The sequence below is a fragment of the Talpa occidentalis genome, unplaced genomic scaffold (genome assembly GCF_014898055.3).
Source record: "Talpa occidentalis isolate TD23 unplaced genomic scaffold, MPIMG_talOcc4v2.1 talOcc4.17, whole genome shotgun sequence".
NCBI lineage: Eukaryota > Metazoa > Chordata > Mammalia > Eulipotyphla > Talpidae > Talpa > Talpa occidentalis.
The window spans coordinates 7,605,708-7,620,460 of NW_023601754.1; the positions used below are offsets into that span (position 1 = coordinate 7,605,708).

General features: G+C 41.5%; 1 protein-coding gene and 1 non-coding gene across 2 annotated transcripts in view; both read left to right on the forward strand.

The window, feature by feature from the left end:
- TANGO6 (transport and golgi organization 6 homolog) overlaps nucleotides 1-14,753 on the forward strand; it is a 157,059-nt gene that overhangs the window by 3,255 nt on the left and 139,051 nt on the right. Inside the window, exons 2-7 of the mRNA XM_037515990.2 lie at nucleotides 716-1,356; nucleotides 2,198-2,314; nucleotides 4,019-4,160; nucleotides 5,711-5,847; nucleotides 8,186-8,348; nucleotides 9,209-9,291. Of these exons, the coding sequence (XP_037371887.1) occupies nucleotides 716-1,356; nucleotides 2,198-2,314; nucleotides 4,019-4,160; nucleotides 5,711-5,847; nucleotides 8,186-8,348; nucleotides 9,209-9,291 (1,283 nt within the window). The remainder of the gene's footprint in view (nucleotides 1-715; nucleotides 1,357-2,197; nucleotides 2,315-4,018; nucleotides 4,161-5,710; nucleotides 5,848-8,185; nucleotides 8,349-9,208; nucleotides 9,292-14,753) is intronic.
- Nucleotides 12,818-12,924, forward strand: LOC119250582 (U6 spliceosomal RNA). Its single transcript, XR_005126323.1, has one exon. It is a non-coding gene; the product is annotated as a U6 spliceosomal RNA (small nuclear RNA).

A 14,753-nucleotide genomic window follows, 5' to 3' on the forward strand; every position in this document is an offset into this window, starting at 1 on the left:
TAAATACATGGCTTGGGTCAGATCATCATGGAAGAATGTTAGGGACTAGCCCTGGAGTGTTCAGATATCTGCTAGCAGAGGAGACAGTGACTGAATGTCCACTGAATATCAGCAGCAGGGATACCAGAGAAGAGTGGTACCCCAGTGGCCAAAAGAAGAGTTTCAAAGAGGGAGCCGTTAACTATCCATTGCTGCTAAGAGTGAATATGGGCTTTTTCATCAGTAGAGGGCAGAAAAGACCAATTTAGGAAAGGTCAGGAAAAATGAGAATAGAAATGATTGCACTAACAGTTTTGAATATATGTCTATATGTTGTCATCTGCTTTATTGGAATGTAAATAACATGAGGGAAGGGACTTTAATTGGTTCAGTGCTTTATCTCTGGCACTTAGAACCGTTTAAATGAATCTCGTGTGGTAAATGTTCGGCTTTTGACATTTCTGTTGTGGTTAAATTTTAAACCCAGTCAGATAATATGGGCGCTGTTCTCAAAGCACTTGCACAGAACCAAGCTAGCAGAAGTATAACATGTTAGGTGCATATTCTGACTATGTCCAGACTGTTGTGGGAAGGTGGGTGACATGGTCTTGAATTCTGCCAAGGCATCTGAGCCAGGCCTCAGAGGATCAACTGGAGCGCGGAAGGCCTTCCTGCAGAGGCAGGTGCATTTTGTTTTCCTTGTACATGATCTTTTTGTTGATGTTTTCTTCAAAAGGATCAGACTCCAGTTCACTGCAGATCACAAAACATGATGTCCTGTTGGCTACTTTGAAATCTAACCTGTCTGCTTTGGAGGACAAGTTCCTGAAGGATCCTCACTGGAAGACATTGAGACTCCTCAGGGATGAAATTGCCAAAAAGGCAGACTGGCCACAAAACTCTGTGGATGTCACCTGGAGTTTTACCTCCCAGACCTTGCTGTTGCTGTTGTGCTTGAAGGAAACCATGGTCTGCCTTGTAGCAGATTTCAGACCAGTTAGACCCAACCCTCGCACTCCTGAAGCTGCTCCCGCCCTGAGCCCAGATACGCTTAGCATCTCACAGCAGAAGACTGTGCAGTCTGCCTTGCAGTTCGTGGTCACCTTGGGACTCTGCCCCTATCTCATGTCTGGTGTGGGACTCCCCTTGAGATACAGGACCGAATTTGGGGCTGTTGTGCAGGATGTGGTCTGTCTCGACGCTGCCCCTGCTGCCACCCGGAGACTGTACAGCAGCTGCAGGGTCCTCTTAACTGTTGCTCAACACACCTCTCTAGGAAGCTTGATTTTCTGCCGCCATTTGGGAGACATTGTAGCAGGCCTGTGCCAGCTGGGTTTCTGCCCAACTAAGAGAAAACCACTGAAGCCTGAGGAAGAGGTAAAATATTGAGCTTGTGTATGTGAGAAAGCGAAGAGAGAATGTGTTTGTATTTGTGTGTGGTTGTTATAAAAGACAATTCCTAGTTCTTTGGGAAAGTTTGAGAATTTCCATTGAATGCCAAAGCCTAGCTAGTGGATAAATCACTCTTTGAAGGGAGTTAGCCCTTTCATTTGTCCCTTCTTGTCATTGTGTGGAACAGATCCTTAGGCCATTTCTTTGAGCTCCTGTTTCCTCTTTTATAAAATGTGGATAATCACACCTGCCTTGGAAGGTGGTGGTGAGGATTAAAGATAATGTGTGTAAAGTACCTAGCCCAATTCCCAGTAGTGCTCATTAAAAAGTAACTGCTACTAATATTAGCATTAAACTATTCATACCTCTTTCGATAAGTTCTTGGGAGGATTAAATGAGATGAAGTGGGAAAAGCACTGGGAATGCTGCATAACTCAGTGTTCACGATTATTAGGTATTAGGGGCATCGGCCTGTTTTTTGCTGATCCTTAGTAAGGATCTGGGTACTTAGACCCCGAAGGTTCTGTGGAGGTTACAGAAGTATCAGACAGTCCTGTTCTCAAGTAGCTCACACACTAACTGGGGAAACAGTGCTCACAGTTTATCATAGCAGGACATACCAGCACTCCCTGGTGAGAAGTTCAGTCAGTTCTCCTGACGAGAGCTGAGAGAGGGCCGGGAGTATTTCACTATGATAGCCTCCTCCTGATGGAAGGAAATGCAGAGGTGAAAGAAGCCTTCCTCTCTCCCCTCACAAGTTTACACAATCATAAACTTTCCATTGACTGCCTGGTTTGTATTCTGCTAACACCAGTGTTTCTTTTAGGTGTTAACTGAAGAAGAAAGAGCCCTCTCGAAGGAGGCCTTGAGGGACACACTGGATCAAGTGTATCAACCACTAGCAGTGCGAGAATTACTTCTTCTCCAGGGAGGGCCCCCCCAGGTATTCAGGTCCAGAGACTCCTGTGCTGAACCCTGGGTGACATTGTGTGCTATCTGCTCCTGGGAAAGTTGATAACCTGGTTGAATCTTATTTTATCTTTGATCTTTAAGTAGGCAATCTGTGAAACGAAGTTACACTGATCCTTAGGATACCTTTTAATTCATTTTGCTCTTAATGGAATAATGGGCACTTTCCCCGAGAAAACTTGATCACTTTTTTTTAAGGCTTATTATTTGTCATTTTTCTTTAAAATATATCTTATTAATTCTGAAACTGGATTTTTTAAACTAGAATTTGATTCTTTGACATCTTAATCTTTAAGTGGAGTATTTGAAGTCAAAAAATTAAAATTAGTGCTGTTATTGGGACAGTTTTTAGGTCCTCTGAGAAACATAATGTTATATGTTCTTCTAGGCATGAGATAGTTTTTTTCTTACAAAATGATTTATCTGAAATGATTTAACTTGATCATGTGCATTTGCTTTTCGTACCTAAGTTAAAATTGTGAATTTAGTGTGAGGAACCAAAGGAATGGGTTATTTATTGGTAAGGAGGCAGGGGCAACTGAGGCATGCTACCGAGACATTGCCTAGTGGAAATCATTTTCATCTCACTTCTACAATATTGCTGTTGCCTTGACCCCGCTGGCCTCACAATCCCCTCTGAGTAAGTCCTCAGTTTGCCAGAAAAAGCCAAATGCATGGTAAGAGCATGGTGGAAAAGAGACACTCTGGAATTAGGCCCACTGGGATTCAAGCCCCAGTGCAGTTATATGAATTAATTTAATTTTCATCCCTCAGCTTCCTTGTCCATAAAGTGGGAATAATCACAGCACATTCCTTTTAAGTTCCTTTTGAGACTATGTGGCAGGTACTTAGCATCATAACTCCCTCAAAAAATGATAATAATTGATCCCCCTTAAATAAAAGAGGGAGGTCTGATTGGGGTTGAATGTTTCTGTCATGAATATTTATGCTCACACAGTTAGGTGCGGTGATTGACAGAAACATAGTTCACATTCTGAGCCCAAAATAAAGGATACCAAGTCAGCTTTGTTCATAGGCTCTACAAACCTCTCAAAAAGGTCTTTCCGTTTTTGGAGAAAGTCAACTCTTTCTAGAAACTGTGGTGTCACAAGGGATCAGAGTAGATAAGACCATGGAGGCCAGGTCTGCAGTACCCTGTCACTGCATTGAATTGTCCCTCAGTGGTGAGTGGCACCCAGCAGAATCCTCTATGGAAGCTTCATTGGAAGGACTGCATCCAGAGATTAGTTACATGAGCTTTGTCTTTCCAAAATCTGTATTTCCTTCAACTGATGTGTTTGTTTATTTCTGGCTTTGAAATTTCACTCTATTTCTACTTTCTTAAATGATGCTGAAGGCTTTGTTAAGGAGAGTCTTTTTTTTATATAAGGAAAAAATGTTGCTTCTTTGAAGTCATTATTAACATATCATTATATTGATACATATACCTCAGTACATAATTTTAAAAATAATTTTTACAAAATATCAAAATCAACAAACAACTATGAACCAGAGACACTCTATGGGGGGTGGGGAGCGGGGAGGGGAGGGATTGGGGTCAAAATCAGGGGGTTGTAATTGTATGGGGACTATAAAAATAAAATTTAAATAAAAATAATTTCTACAGATCCTATCTATCTCATTAATCTCAAATTCATATCTTTCCCTCCCTTTTCAGTCCTGCACAGATGTGAAGACCCAAGTTAGGTGTCAGGCCCCAGCTTGGCTTCGGCGTCTATGTGGGCAGCTGCTCTCTGAAAGGTTAATGAGACCCAAAGGTGTCCAGGCGGTGGTCCGGGGCATTTTGGAAGGAGCAGGTGGTAAGAACTAAAATATTTCTGTTACTTGGTTGGTATCCATTCCTGTGAAGGCTGTCTCAGTTAATCGTCTTTCGCATATGAATGTCAAACCTGACGGAGACTAAACCCATGAAACAGTCAGATTTTACTCTTGAGAACTGCTCGACAATCACAAGTTTGAGCTCAGTTTACATCCCTTGTTACTCATAGCATATGTGTAGAAGAAGAAAAGAAACAGTGAGTCACTGATTATAAAAATGTAATTTTTGACAGGAGGCTTCTGGGTTTTGTCTTAGTAGTATAGTCTTTCTGACCTGAGTTTTTCAGCCTTCTTCCTGTGGGTCTAGAGCAGTCTTTAATCTAAAGTAACTTTGACTCACCACTAAGGGAATACCCTTCTGAAGGCCTCACTCAGCACCTGGTACGTTTCCATGGGGCTAGTGGGAAGACAAACCAGTGTCATCCCTGAGTGAACTCTGAAGATTGTCCCACCTATACCTTTCTGATGGTTCTGCTCCAGATGGTGGTATTTTTCTCATACACATATACAGATTATAGCAAAGACTTGAGAGGAAGCATCTCTGAGGCTCTCTCTTTGTATAACTTCCTCCTCTTTGATATTTAGCCTTGAAGATTCAGCCTTAGCCTCCCTGAACGCTCAGCTAAGTTTTATTTTTTCATTTAATTTTTTTTAAGATTTTTTTTTTTTTTTTTAATACAAACACTGGGTACAGTCAAAAGTGCAGGAGGGTGAGAGAATTCACCAGAGCCAGAGCTGGGAGCAGAACAGGCAGACTGACGAAGTACACTGCTGAGGGGAGCAGCAGGCGTGGCAGGAGAGGTCTGCATGCCATATGGGACCCTCACCGGTGGCTGGGAATCCAACCGGCGCTGCAGAGGCTGCGGGCAGCTTCACAGCCCAGCGCTCAACTGCTGTGCCACCTGGGAGACCCTCAGCTAAGTTTTAATTTAACAACTTGCCAGGCTTCATTGGGACTCCCCTCTGTGATGTGGTTCGAAAACTTTCTCGGTACCAAGTCAGGATAACCATCAGGCTCCCCTTTTTTGCTGAAACCAGTGTTCCAAGCTGACAGTTACTCAATGGTTGATAATCATTGTTTATTTTTGTCAGGTTTTCTAATCATGTGAGGGTAGATCTTTTTTTTTTAAAGATTTATTTATTTATTTATACAAGCGCTGGGTACAGTCAGAAGCGCGGGAGGATGAGAGAATTCACCAGAGCCAGAGCGGGGAGCAGAGCAGGCAGAAGGACCGAAGTACACTGCTGAGGGGAGCAGCAGGCTGCAGGAGAGATCTGCGCGCCATGCGGAAGCCTTCTCCAGTGGCTGGGGAGCAGCCGGGGATCGAACTGGCACTGCAGAGGCTGTGGGCAGCTTTGCAACCCAGCGCTCAACCGCTGTGCCACCAGGGAGGCCCAGGTTTAAGGTAGTTTAAACGAAAGACATATAACGAGACAACATCATCAAAGTAGCAAACACTGAGAAGCAGCTAGTGTTCAAATCATATGGGGAGCAGCTCTGAGTTTTGGACATCTGTGTCGTTGCTGACAGCGGGGGCAGCTGGCGGGAGTGACGCTGAGGCAACGGCTGCTGACTGGAAGAAGTGTGACTTGATTGCAAAGATATTGGCCTCTTGTCCGCAGCAGTCTCTCTCACCAGAGAGTTACTACCAGGATATCTGCCCACAGGTAAATCATTTTGTTTCTTTTGACTGTTTTAGGATTATCTGCTTATTTGTAGAAAGAAGACTTTTAATGTGCTCTAATCTTGAGACCTTTCCTCTCTGTGGCTTGGCAGCGGCCTCCTTCATTGACATCCTGGGCAGCTGCCTTATAGACTCCTTTAACTCATGCAGCAGCTGGAGTTTCAGCCGAAACTTCAGAATCTCATTTCTGAGCTGAGAATTTTCAGACTCCCAAAATGCCTGCTCAGTCATAAGTCTTTTTATTTGTCGAGTAAGCTTCATTCAATTTTCTTCACCCAGTTTTCAGAAATAGTTCTCTTTTTACTCCTGCTTACCTCTTAAAGGACACTTGTGAGTTTCTAGCACAAATGAGAAGCTTCAGATCCTCTTCAGACAGAGTATCCAGGAGATGTGTGCCTCATGCTTCTCTCTTTCCTTCTCCTTCCAAGGAGCCAACCTCTGCGTGCTCCTCTTTAAAGTAATCAGGCAGATGGATGGTCTTCAGGATGACATCCACCACAGAATGTATTTGGCTCACTTTGTCACTCGGCATCTGCTCCATCTGTGTGTGCGAGCTCTCCGACATGTCTCCTTGCTCCTGCATTCCCACACTCTGCCTCCATCCATCTCTTTCTCGGGACAGCAATTCTAGACCTTTCTGAAGACAGTTATTTTCACCCACACCATCCATTAATTTCTTCTGAAGGGGTCATGCTTGGTCCTGAGATGTTTTTACATCATGTTTTTCACACCAGTCACTCAGGAGAGGTGGGCTACTACTGCCTCTCCAAGGGACTGCATCTGACCCTGGAGGCAGGCCTTCAAGGGGTACTCCCTTTTCTGTCCTTTGTCAAGGACATTTCCCATGTCTACAAGTGACAATCTGGGATTTGATTAAGCGCCACCAAGCACAGGGCTTGTAACATGGGAGGCCTGGCCTCCACCACAGGCAAACTCCAGACTTTGCAGCTTTGCCAGCTTGTGTCTTTGCTGCAGTCTCCTCCTCAGTTTTTTCATGGGCTTCAACTAGGTCTGACATCTTTGGACTTTTCTCCTTTTCTTATCTCAGTCTCCTCTTTACTATAGAAGCCACCAGGGCGGCCCAGAGCAGGAGCTCCCCGGGGAAACCCAGGACTTATCTCAAGGCTTCCAACATGGCTGCAAAGCAACCCATAGCTTCTCCATGATTTGCCAGGAAGACATGGGGATGCAGGCAGCTGGCCCTCCCTGGCTCCACAGGGTCATGCAGCTCTGTGTCCTACAGAGCCATGCCTAACCACCCAGAATCCTACAGAGTGTCCCCAACACATGCATGTACCAGGCAACAGAGCTTACCATCACCTGGGTGGGGGACAGGAAGGTTCTAGAGGACCATACTCTGTGATCCCTCTGATTACTGCACACGCACCATTATATTACCTATGCAGGACAGGTAGGTACTGGTTGGGACATAGAGAAGGCTGAGTGCAACTTGGAGCACTCTCCAGGCCCCGCCCGGCTGTTCAGCAAGTCCAGAGACTCAAAGCCATGTATGGCACAGGTGTACTTAGGTGTCAGAGGGGAGGTAGAGAGGTGGATGGTACAGGTCTGAACTTGCAGACCACACCATGATGCTCCAACTTCATTCTGTGAGAATCAGGGCGTCCCAGCTGGTAGGATTCAGAAATGCCAAGTTCACGACCACCTTGAAGTTGAGTTAGATGGATCACCAACCTGCTTGAGCACCTGGTTCTTCAATCCCAGCTTCCCTGCTCCCCTTCAATGCTCTCTCTTCTCTCCTTGTCATTTTCATTTTTGATCTTTATTTTCCAGACATTCTACATGGGTATGTATTTTATAAATTTGATAGAATTTTTTAAGAAACAGTAGCCTCTTCAGTTCTCACACCTATTGATATACTGGGTTGTTAAAAATAAATAAATAACACTCTAGTTCTGTTGAATTAGTGTCATTACAGTGGGTTTATTCTTCGACTTTAAGAAATCAGTGCTTGGGCCTCCCTGGTGGTGCAAGGGATTAAGACACAGCCTATGAAGCTATCCTCAGTCACTTCAGCACGAGTTCGATCTCCGGCCAGAGAGATACCCACAAGGCGCAGCAGACCTCTCCTGCCTCGCCCACTGCTCCCCTTAGCAGTATATTTCAGTAGACCCTCCTGTTCTGTTCCCCACTCTGTCTCTGGTGAATCCTCTCACCCCCTGCGCCTCTGGCCTATACCCCAGTTCTTGTGTGCATAAATAATTAAATCTTAAAAAAAAAAGAAATTAGTGCTTTCTCTTCTTAGTTAATGTAATTCACCTTGTGAAGAACCTAGTGTTTAACTCATACAATTTTTTTTTTAGATTCTGGATTTATTTCACTTTCAAGATAAATTGACAGCGCGGCAATTTCAGAGAGTTGCCACCACTACCTTTATAACTATGTCAAGAGAACACCCACAGTTGGCAGCAAAGTATTTGCTTCAACCCATCTTAGCGCCTCTTCATCGGTGCTTAAACACAGCAGGTAAGACAGGCTGTGTGGTGCCCTGGGTGTCCCTCTGAAGGACCTTCTAGGTTTCAGATGTAACTGAGTTAAGTCTGTGGTATTTTAATACCCTCCACTTTTTATTTTGAAAAATTCACTTCATAAACTTTCCAATCTTCAATTATATTGAAGATTATATTGAACCCCTATACACTTAGAGATTGATCAGCTTAACATCTTGGCCACATTAACTTTTCCACTCTCTCTTTCTATATGCAAACATATTTTCCTGGAAACATTGGAGAATTATTTATAGACATCACCTAATGTGTAGACCATATTCAGATTTCTTTCATTTCCCCAAGAATTGAAACTGTTAGTTAAAAATCCAGAATCCAGCCAAGAATAATGCACTACATTCACTTGTTATAAATTTTTTTTTTTTTTTAGTTTCCTTTAACATAGAATAGTTCCCTAGTTGAATTTGTCTTTTACTCTTTGTTGAAGAGTCCATGTTGCAGTCTAGAGCGTTCTTATTGGAAAGCCTAGATTCATTCCAATTGTGCATCAGTTATTTTTATCCTGTACCTTGCCCATTCATTTAAGGAATTAGTTATTGAACATCTCCACACAGTCTTCATGAACTAGAATGCCAGCTACATGTCTTTCTTAGTGATACATAAAATAACAATGCATATTGATAATCAGTGGCATCATAGGTTCCATAAAATAAATTTAATGTTGCTGTATTATACAGTTGTAACCATGTAAATTTTTAGAAGAATTTTTAATTTTAGCAGCTAATTAATGAGCTATGTTTTTGGTAAAACTTTCTTCCTTTGGCCTAGTTTCTTCTATTCATTGACGAGCTGAGTATGGTTAATGTGGTTTTTCTCTAGAGATTCCGGAGAGTGACGTGGCACCAGGGACCATTTTGGTGACAGAAGAAGAACTTAGTAGATGTGTTGAGGATGTTTTTAAGGTTGGTACTTCAGTCACTAATATTTTGAGCTAATATTTGTACTCGGTCTCAAAGTAATTTTGACTTTTTAATAAGTACTTCAAGAATTGGCGTGATTGGTTTTACATTCTAAACTGTCAAAATCTTTTTACTTTGAAAACTAGAAATAATAATCTGTGAGTAAAACTGATACTTTAAAACTATCAACTAACATTCATCATTTACTTTGAATGTTAAGCAGTTTAGATTCTCTACTGGCACATGTCAATGATAAAAATGTGTCTTTTGAAGAAATTGACAGAGGCATTTGCAATGCTCGAGGCTTCCTGGATGATATGATAATATTGAATCTACTTTATAAGTTTTTTTTTTAAAGATTTATTTATTCATGCATACAAGAACCGGGATACAGGCCAGATGTGCGGGAGGGTGAGTGGATTCACCAGAGACAGACTGGGGAGCAGAACAGGCAGATGGACCAAAATACACTGCTGAGGGAGACAGGAGAGGTCTGCCGTGCTATGTGGGATTCTCGCCCGGCCAGTTGGGATCGAACTGGTGCTGCAGAGGCTGCGGATAGCTTCACGGCACTGCGCTCAACCCACTGTGCCACCAGGGAGGCCCTACTTTATAAGTTTTGATAATAATCACCATCATTAAGAAGTCTCAATAAATGAATACTACAAATGACTAACTAAATACATACTGAAAATGAAAAAATATATATAAATTGTATGTTCTCTGTGATTACAATCTTATATATGAAATATATATATTTTTAGGCAAAAAATAAAGTCCATTGTATTAGGACCAGATGGAGTTGGGATAAATGTTCTTTAAAGTTTACTTTAATACATTTAGAATTATATTTTACTATTAGAAATGTTCACAGTAGTAAACAACTTTCAAAATTTTATTTCATATAAAAAGGTTCAGCCACTTTGGAAAACAGTTTAGCACTTCCTCAAAACGTTAAACATAGGGTCATTGTGTGACCCAGCAATTCCACTCTGAGGTATCTACCCAAGTGAAATGAAAATGTATTCACATAAAAACTCATGCACAAATGTTCATAGCAGCACTATTCATAATAGCCAAAATGTGGAAACAGCCCGCATGTCTGTCAACTGATGAATGAAGAAACAAATGTGATTTACCCATATAATGGAATAATTTTCAGCCATAAAAAGGAATGAAGTATGGGCTCATGCCACAACACAAATCAACATTTAAAAGTTTTAATTTTTTAAACTTTAAAGAAGTCAGACACAAAAGAATACAGTATTGCAAGATTCCATTTTTATGAAATGATCACAGTGGGCAAATTCCACAGATGGAAAGTAAATTAGTGGTTGCTAGAGACAGGGGTGGGAATTGGGCGTGGCTGCTAATGGATGTGGGTTTTCTTTTTTTCTGAGGTAAGGAAAATGTTCTGGAATTAGATTGTGGTGATGGATATACAACCTTGTGAATATACTAAAGACCACTGAATTGTCCATTTTGGGAATGAATTTTATGGCATGTGACTTACATCTCAGTCATCAAAAAATTATATTCCACATCTCATTTCTTTCTTTGGGTGGTAAATTAAACATTTTTTGAGTAAATATGTAAATTTTAGTTTATCACAGCAAAAATAATTTTTAGGCTCTGAAAAACTTGTTACCAGAGGGCATGGGCAGACGGACTGAAAAACACTGCTGAGGGGAGTAGCGGGCGGCAGGAGAGATCTGCGCACCATTTGGGACCCTCGCCAGTGGCCGGGGATCGAACCCGTGCTGCAGAGGCTGCAGGCAGCTTCACAGCCCAGCGCTCAACTGCTGCACCACCAGGGGAGGCCCACAGCAGCTAGTTTCTTATTATTGCTAGTGAGGTTGATCTTTTTGTGTTTTGTTGAGGTTTGAACCTTATACCTAAAATATACATAGTATAATAAATTAATGTTACTTCAATGAACATAATTAAAATAAATTTAAAACATTTAAATGGTTATGTCAGAAATGCTTGAAAGTGCCGTCAGGGGTAGGACTAATTGTGACTAACCTTTGGTACAAACACCTCATAGTATTCCTTATTCCTTGGCAGTCAACAAATTGCTTTTGGACGACAAAGAAAGCAAAATAATTTATGTAGAGTGAATTAGTCTGTAAGAAACAGAGGGATTCAGAAATAGTGAGTCCTGCCATTTCTACTATTCTTGCCCCAGAAGAAGGGGAGGGGAATTTAAAACATCCTGGAGAGGCAAGCAAAACATTAGTTTGCTGTAGACACTTGATTATGCATAGGGATTGGGTTTGTCGTGAAAGCAGGAAGGGGTACACAGGGTAATTATTCTCTTTATGAGATTTTGGCAGCTCAGCTGCAGTGGGAAAACAGAGGAAATGTGTACGTTGGAGGAAAATGGTAAACACTGTGTAAAATTTAGCAACAAAGGAAGTGTTGTCTTTATTATCTTTCTGCTAATACTAAATTATAGAGTACAGCTCAAAGGCAGGAAATAAGGAAAACATCTGGGATGGTTGAATTGATCCAGCAACTCACTGGGTAGCAAGAGGGTGTTTAATTTTAGAGAGGCATTTGGGAACATGTCAAGCTCTGATTTCTCTCTTCTTTTTTTACAGATTTATTGAGATATAATTCATATAACACACAGTTGACACATGTGAAGTGTTCAATGTTTTTGATATATTCACAGGATCATGCAGCCATTACCACAACCTAGTTTTAGGATATTTTGTCCTTCCTAGAAAGACCCCACACCCATTAGCTGTTACTCTCCATTCCTCCCCATCCCATTTTACTGCCATCCTTAGGCAACCTGTAATATACTTTCTGTATCTATAGGTTTGCCTATTCTGGATATTTCATGTAAGTGGAATCGTATAATAGATGGTCTTTTGTAGTGGCTTTTTGCTTAGTGTGATGTTTTTAAAGATTCATTCATATCATAGCAGGAAGCTGTACTTCATTCCTATTAATGCCAGATAGCATTCCATTAGTATTCCAGTATGTGTACATAATTGAAATTTGTGAATAATGCTGAATAGACAGTTGTGTACTGGTTATTGTGTGTACATATGTTTTCTTATTTTATTATTTTTTTAATGTTTTTTAAAATTTTTTTTAAAGATTTATCTATCTATCTATCTATCTATCTATCTATCTATCTATCTATCTATCTATCTATCTATTTATTTATTTATATAAGCACTGGGTACAGTCAGAAGCCCGGGAGGGTGAGAGAATTCACCAGAGCCAGAGCGGGGAGCAGAGCAGGCAGAAGGACCGAAGTACACTGCTGAGGGGAGCAGCGGGTGGCAGGAGAGGTCTGCGCACCATGTGGGACCCTCCTCTGGTGGCCGGGGAGCAGCCGGGGATTGAACTGGCGCCACAAAGGCTGCGGGCAGCTTTGCAACCCAGCGCTCAACCCCTGCGCCACCGGGGAGTCCCTATTGTGTGTACATATGTTTTCAACCCCCCTTGGGTATATACCTAGGAGTGAAATTGCTGGATCATATGGTATCTCTGTTTAAACTTTTGAGGGACATTGCTCGCTTCGGCAGCACATATACTAAAATTGGAACGATACAGAGAAGGTTAGCATGGCCCCTGTGCAAGGATGACATGCAAATTCGTGAAGTGTTCCCATATTTAAAAAAAAAAACTTTTGGGGAACTACCAGATTGTTTCCCAAAGTGGCTATACCATCCTACATTCCTGCCAGCAATCTATGAAAATTTGAATTTATCCACATTCTTGTCAACACTTATTAGTATCCCTTTTTAAAAATTATAACCCTCCCAGTGGGAGTAAAGTAGTATTTCATTGTGGTTTTGATTTTCACTTCCTTAACTGGCTGTCATGTGAACAGCCTGTGATGTACTTATTGGCCATTTGCATGTCTTCTATAGAGAAATGTCTGCTAAGATCCGGCGCCCTTTAAAGAATTAGATTGTCTTTTTATCCTTAGTGGGTTGAATGGTGGGCCTTATCCTTCCCAACAGCTCCCTCCAAATCCTTATCAATGTGCTCTGTCTCCACACTTTTGTATACTCCTTCTGCATGCTCTTTCTAAATAAGGATTTTTTTTAATAGTCCTATTCTCATCTTAGTCTGTTGTTTTACTTTGGAGTTTTAAGTCTATTTTATCTTGGTGCCTCACTTGACATTTCCAGTTTGACTTCCTGTGTCACCTGTATTGTGACAGCTGCCCATCTGGCTGCCATCTCAACAGCTAAATGCAGAGCCCTGAGTTCCTCAGAGCCAGTTTCTTCTTTATCCTCATCCATTATCAGATTGGTAATCTGATTTTCAAGACCATAGCAGAACTAGAAGTAACAAATTAGAAGTTAGTTATACTAAGTCACACTGACAAGTGAATGACAGCAGAGAAAAGCAAGAAAGGAGACAGAAAAAATACCTAAAAAGAGCATAGTTTGAAAAGCACAGCATGTTGAGGCTGTTATGTTCAGTATACTTTATTTAGGAAGGCATAGAATCCATTTTGGAATGATATAAAAGACTTAAAATAAAAAAGCATTTTGGCAGTTAAAGGCATAAACCCTCCATCCTCTGAATGAAAACTTTGTGGCTGGAACAGTTGCTGGGAAAGGCCTTTCTGCCCTTCCCTCTGTCACAGCCAGCAGCCAGCGGAGTGGTGTGCCCAGCTGGGCCAAGTGGGGTGTTCGCCATACTGTGGGTTCGATAGAGAGGCTAATCCTGTGAAACTGAAAACTTGGTGTCGCCACTTGTACTTCATCTGCATAAATAATGCTTGCCATTTCTCTGTGTGTGCCTTACACCTGGCATTCATCTCAGCCATTTTCAGTCCAGTGACTTCCCACACTGTCTCCATGAGGAGGCCCTTAGAGGCCTGACCCTTAGAGTGCTTCAGTTCTTTTGTCTTCCCAGGTATGAAAGGGAGACATAGTTTTTCTTTGTCCAGAGCAGGGAAGAGAGACCTAGAGGGCATGGACATTGGTTCTGGGGAGGATAGGGTAAGAGAATTTCAGTTCTTTCTAATTTGGACATTTTCTTGCTTTTAAGAGAACTGGCCACAATCTGACACTGGACAGGGGTATGTTTCCATTTAGTATTCCTCACAATACTTGCCAGAGACTCCCTAAAGGCAGGAGAAATTTTCAGGTAGGAGAGGCTAGAAGGTACCTAATTAGTTTATTTCCTCCATTCTCATTTCCATCTTATCTCTGTTTCCAGATTCAGGGAATCTTGACTTTAATTATCCAAGTCTTTTTTCCCCCACTTAATCTAAATGAATTTCTAATTAAATTTTCTTTGTGAGATCAGCCAGTTGACTCCTCTTTCTGAATTTTTAATTATTTCTGGAGAGTAAGTTAGAATAATGGAATCTTAGAATTGGAAGGAACTTTAGAAATAGTATAACTCCACTTTTTTGGAAATAAACTTTACTTTTTAGAACAATTTTAAATTCACAGAAAAATTGAGTAGAAAGGACAGAAAGT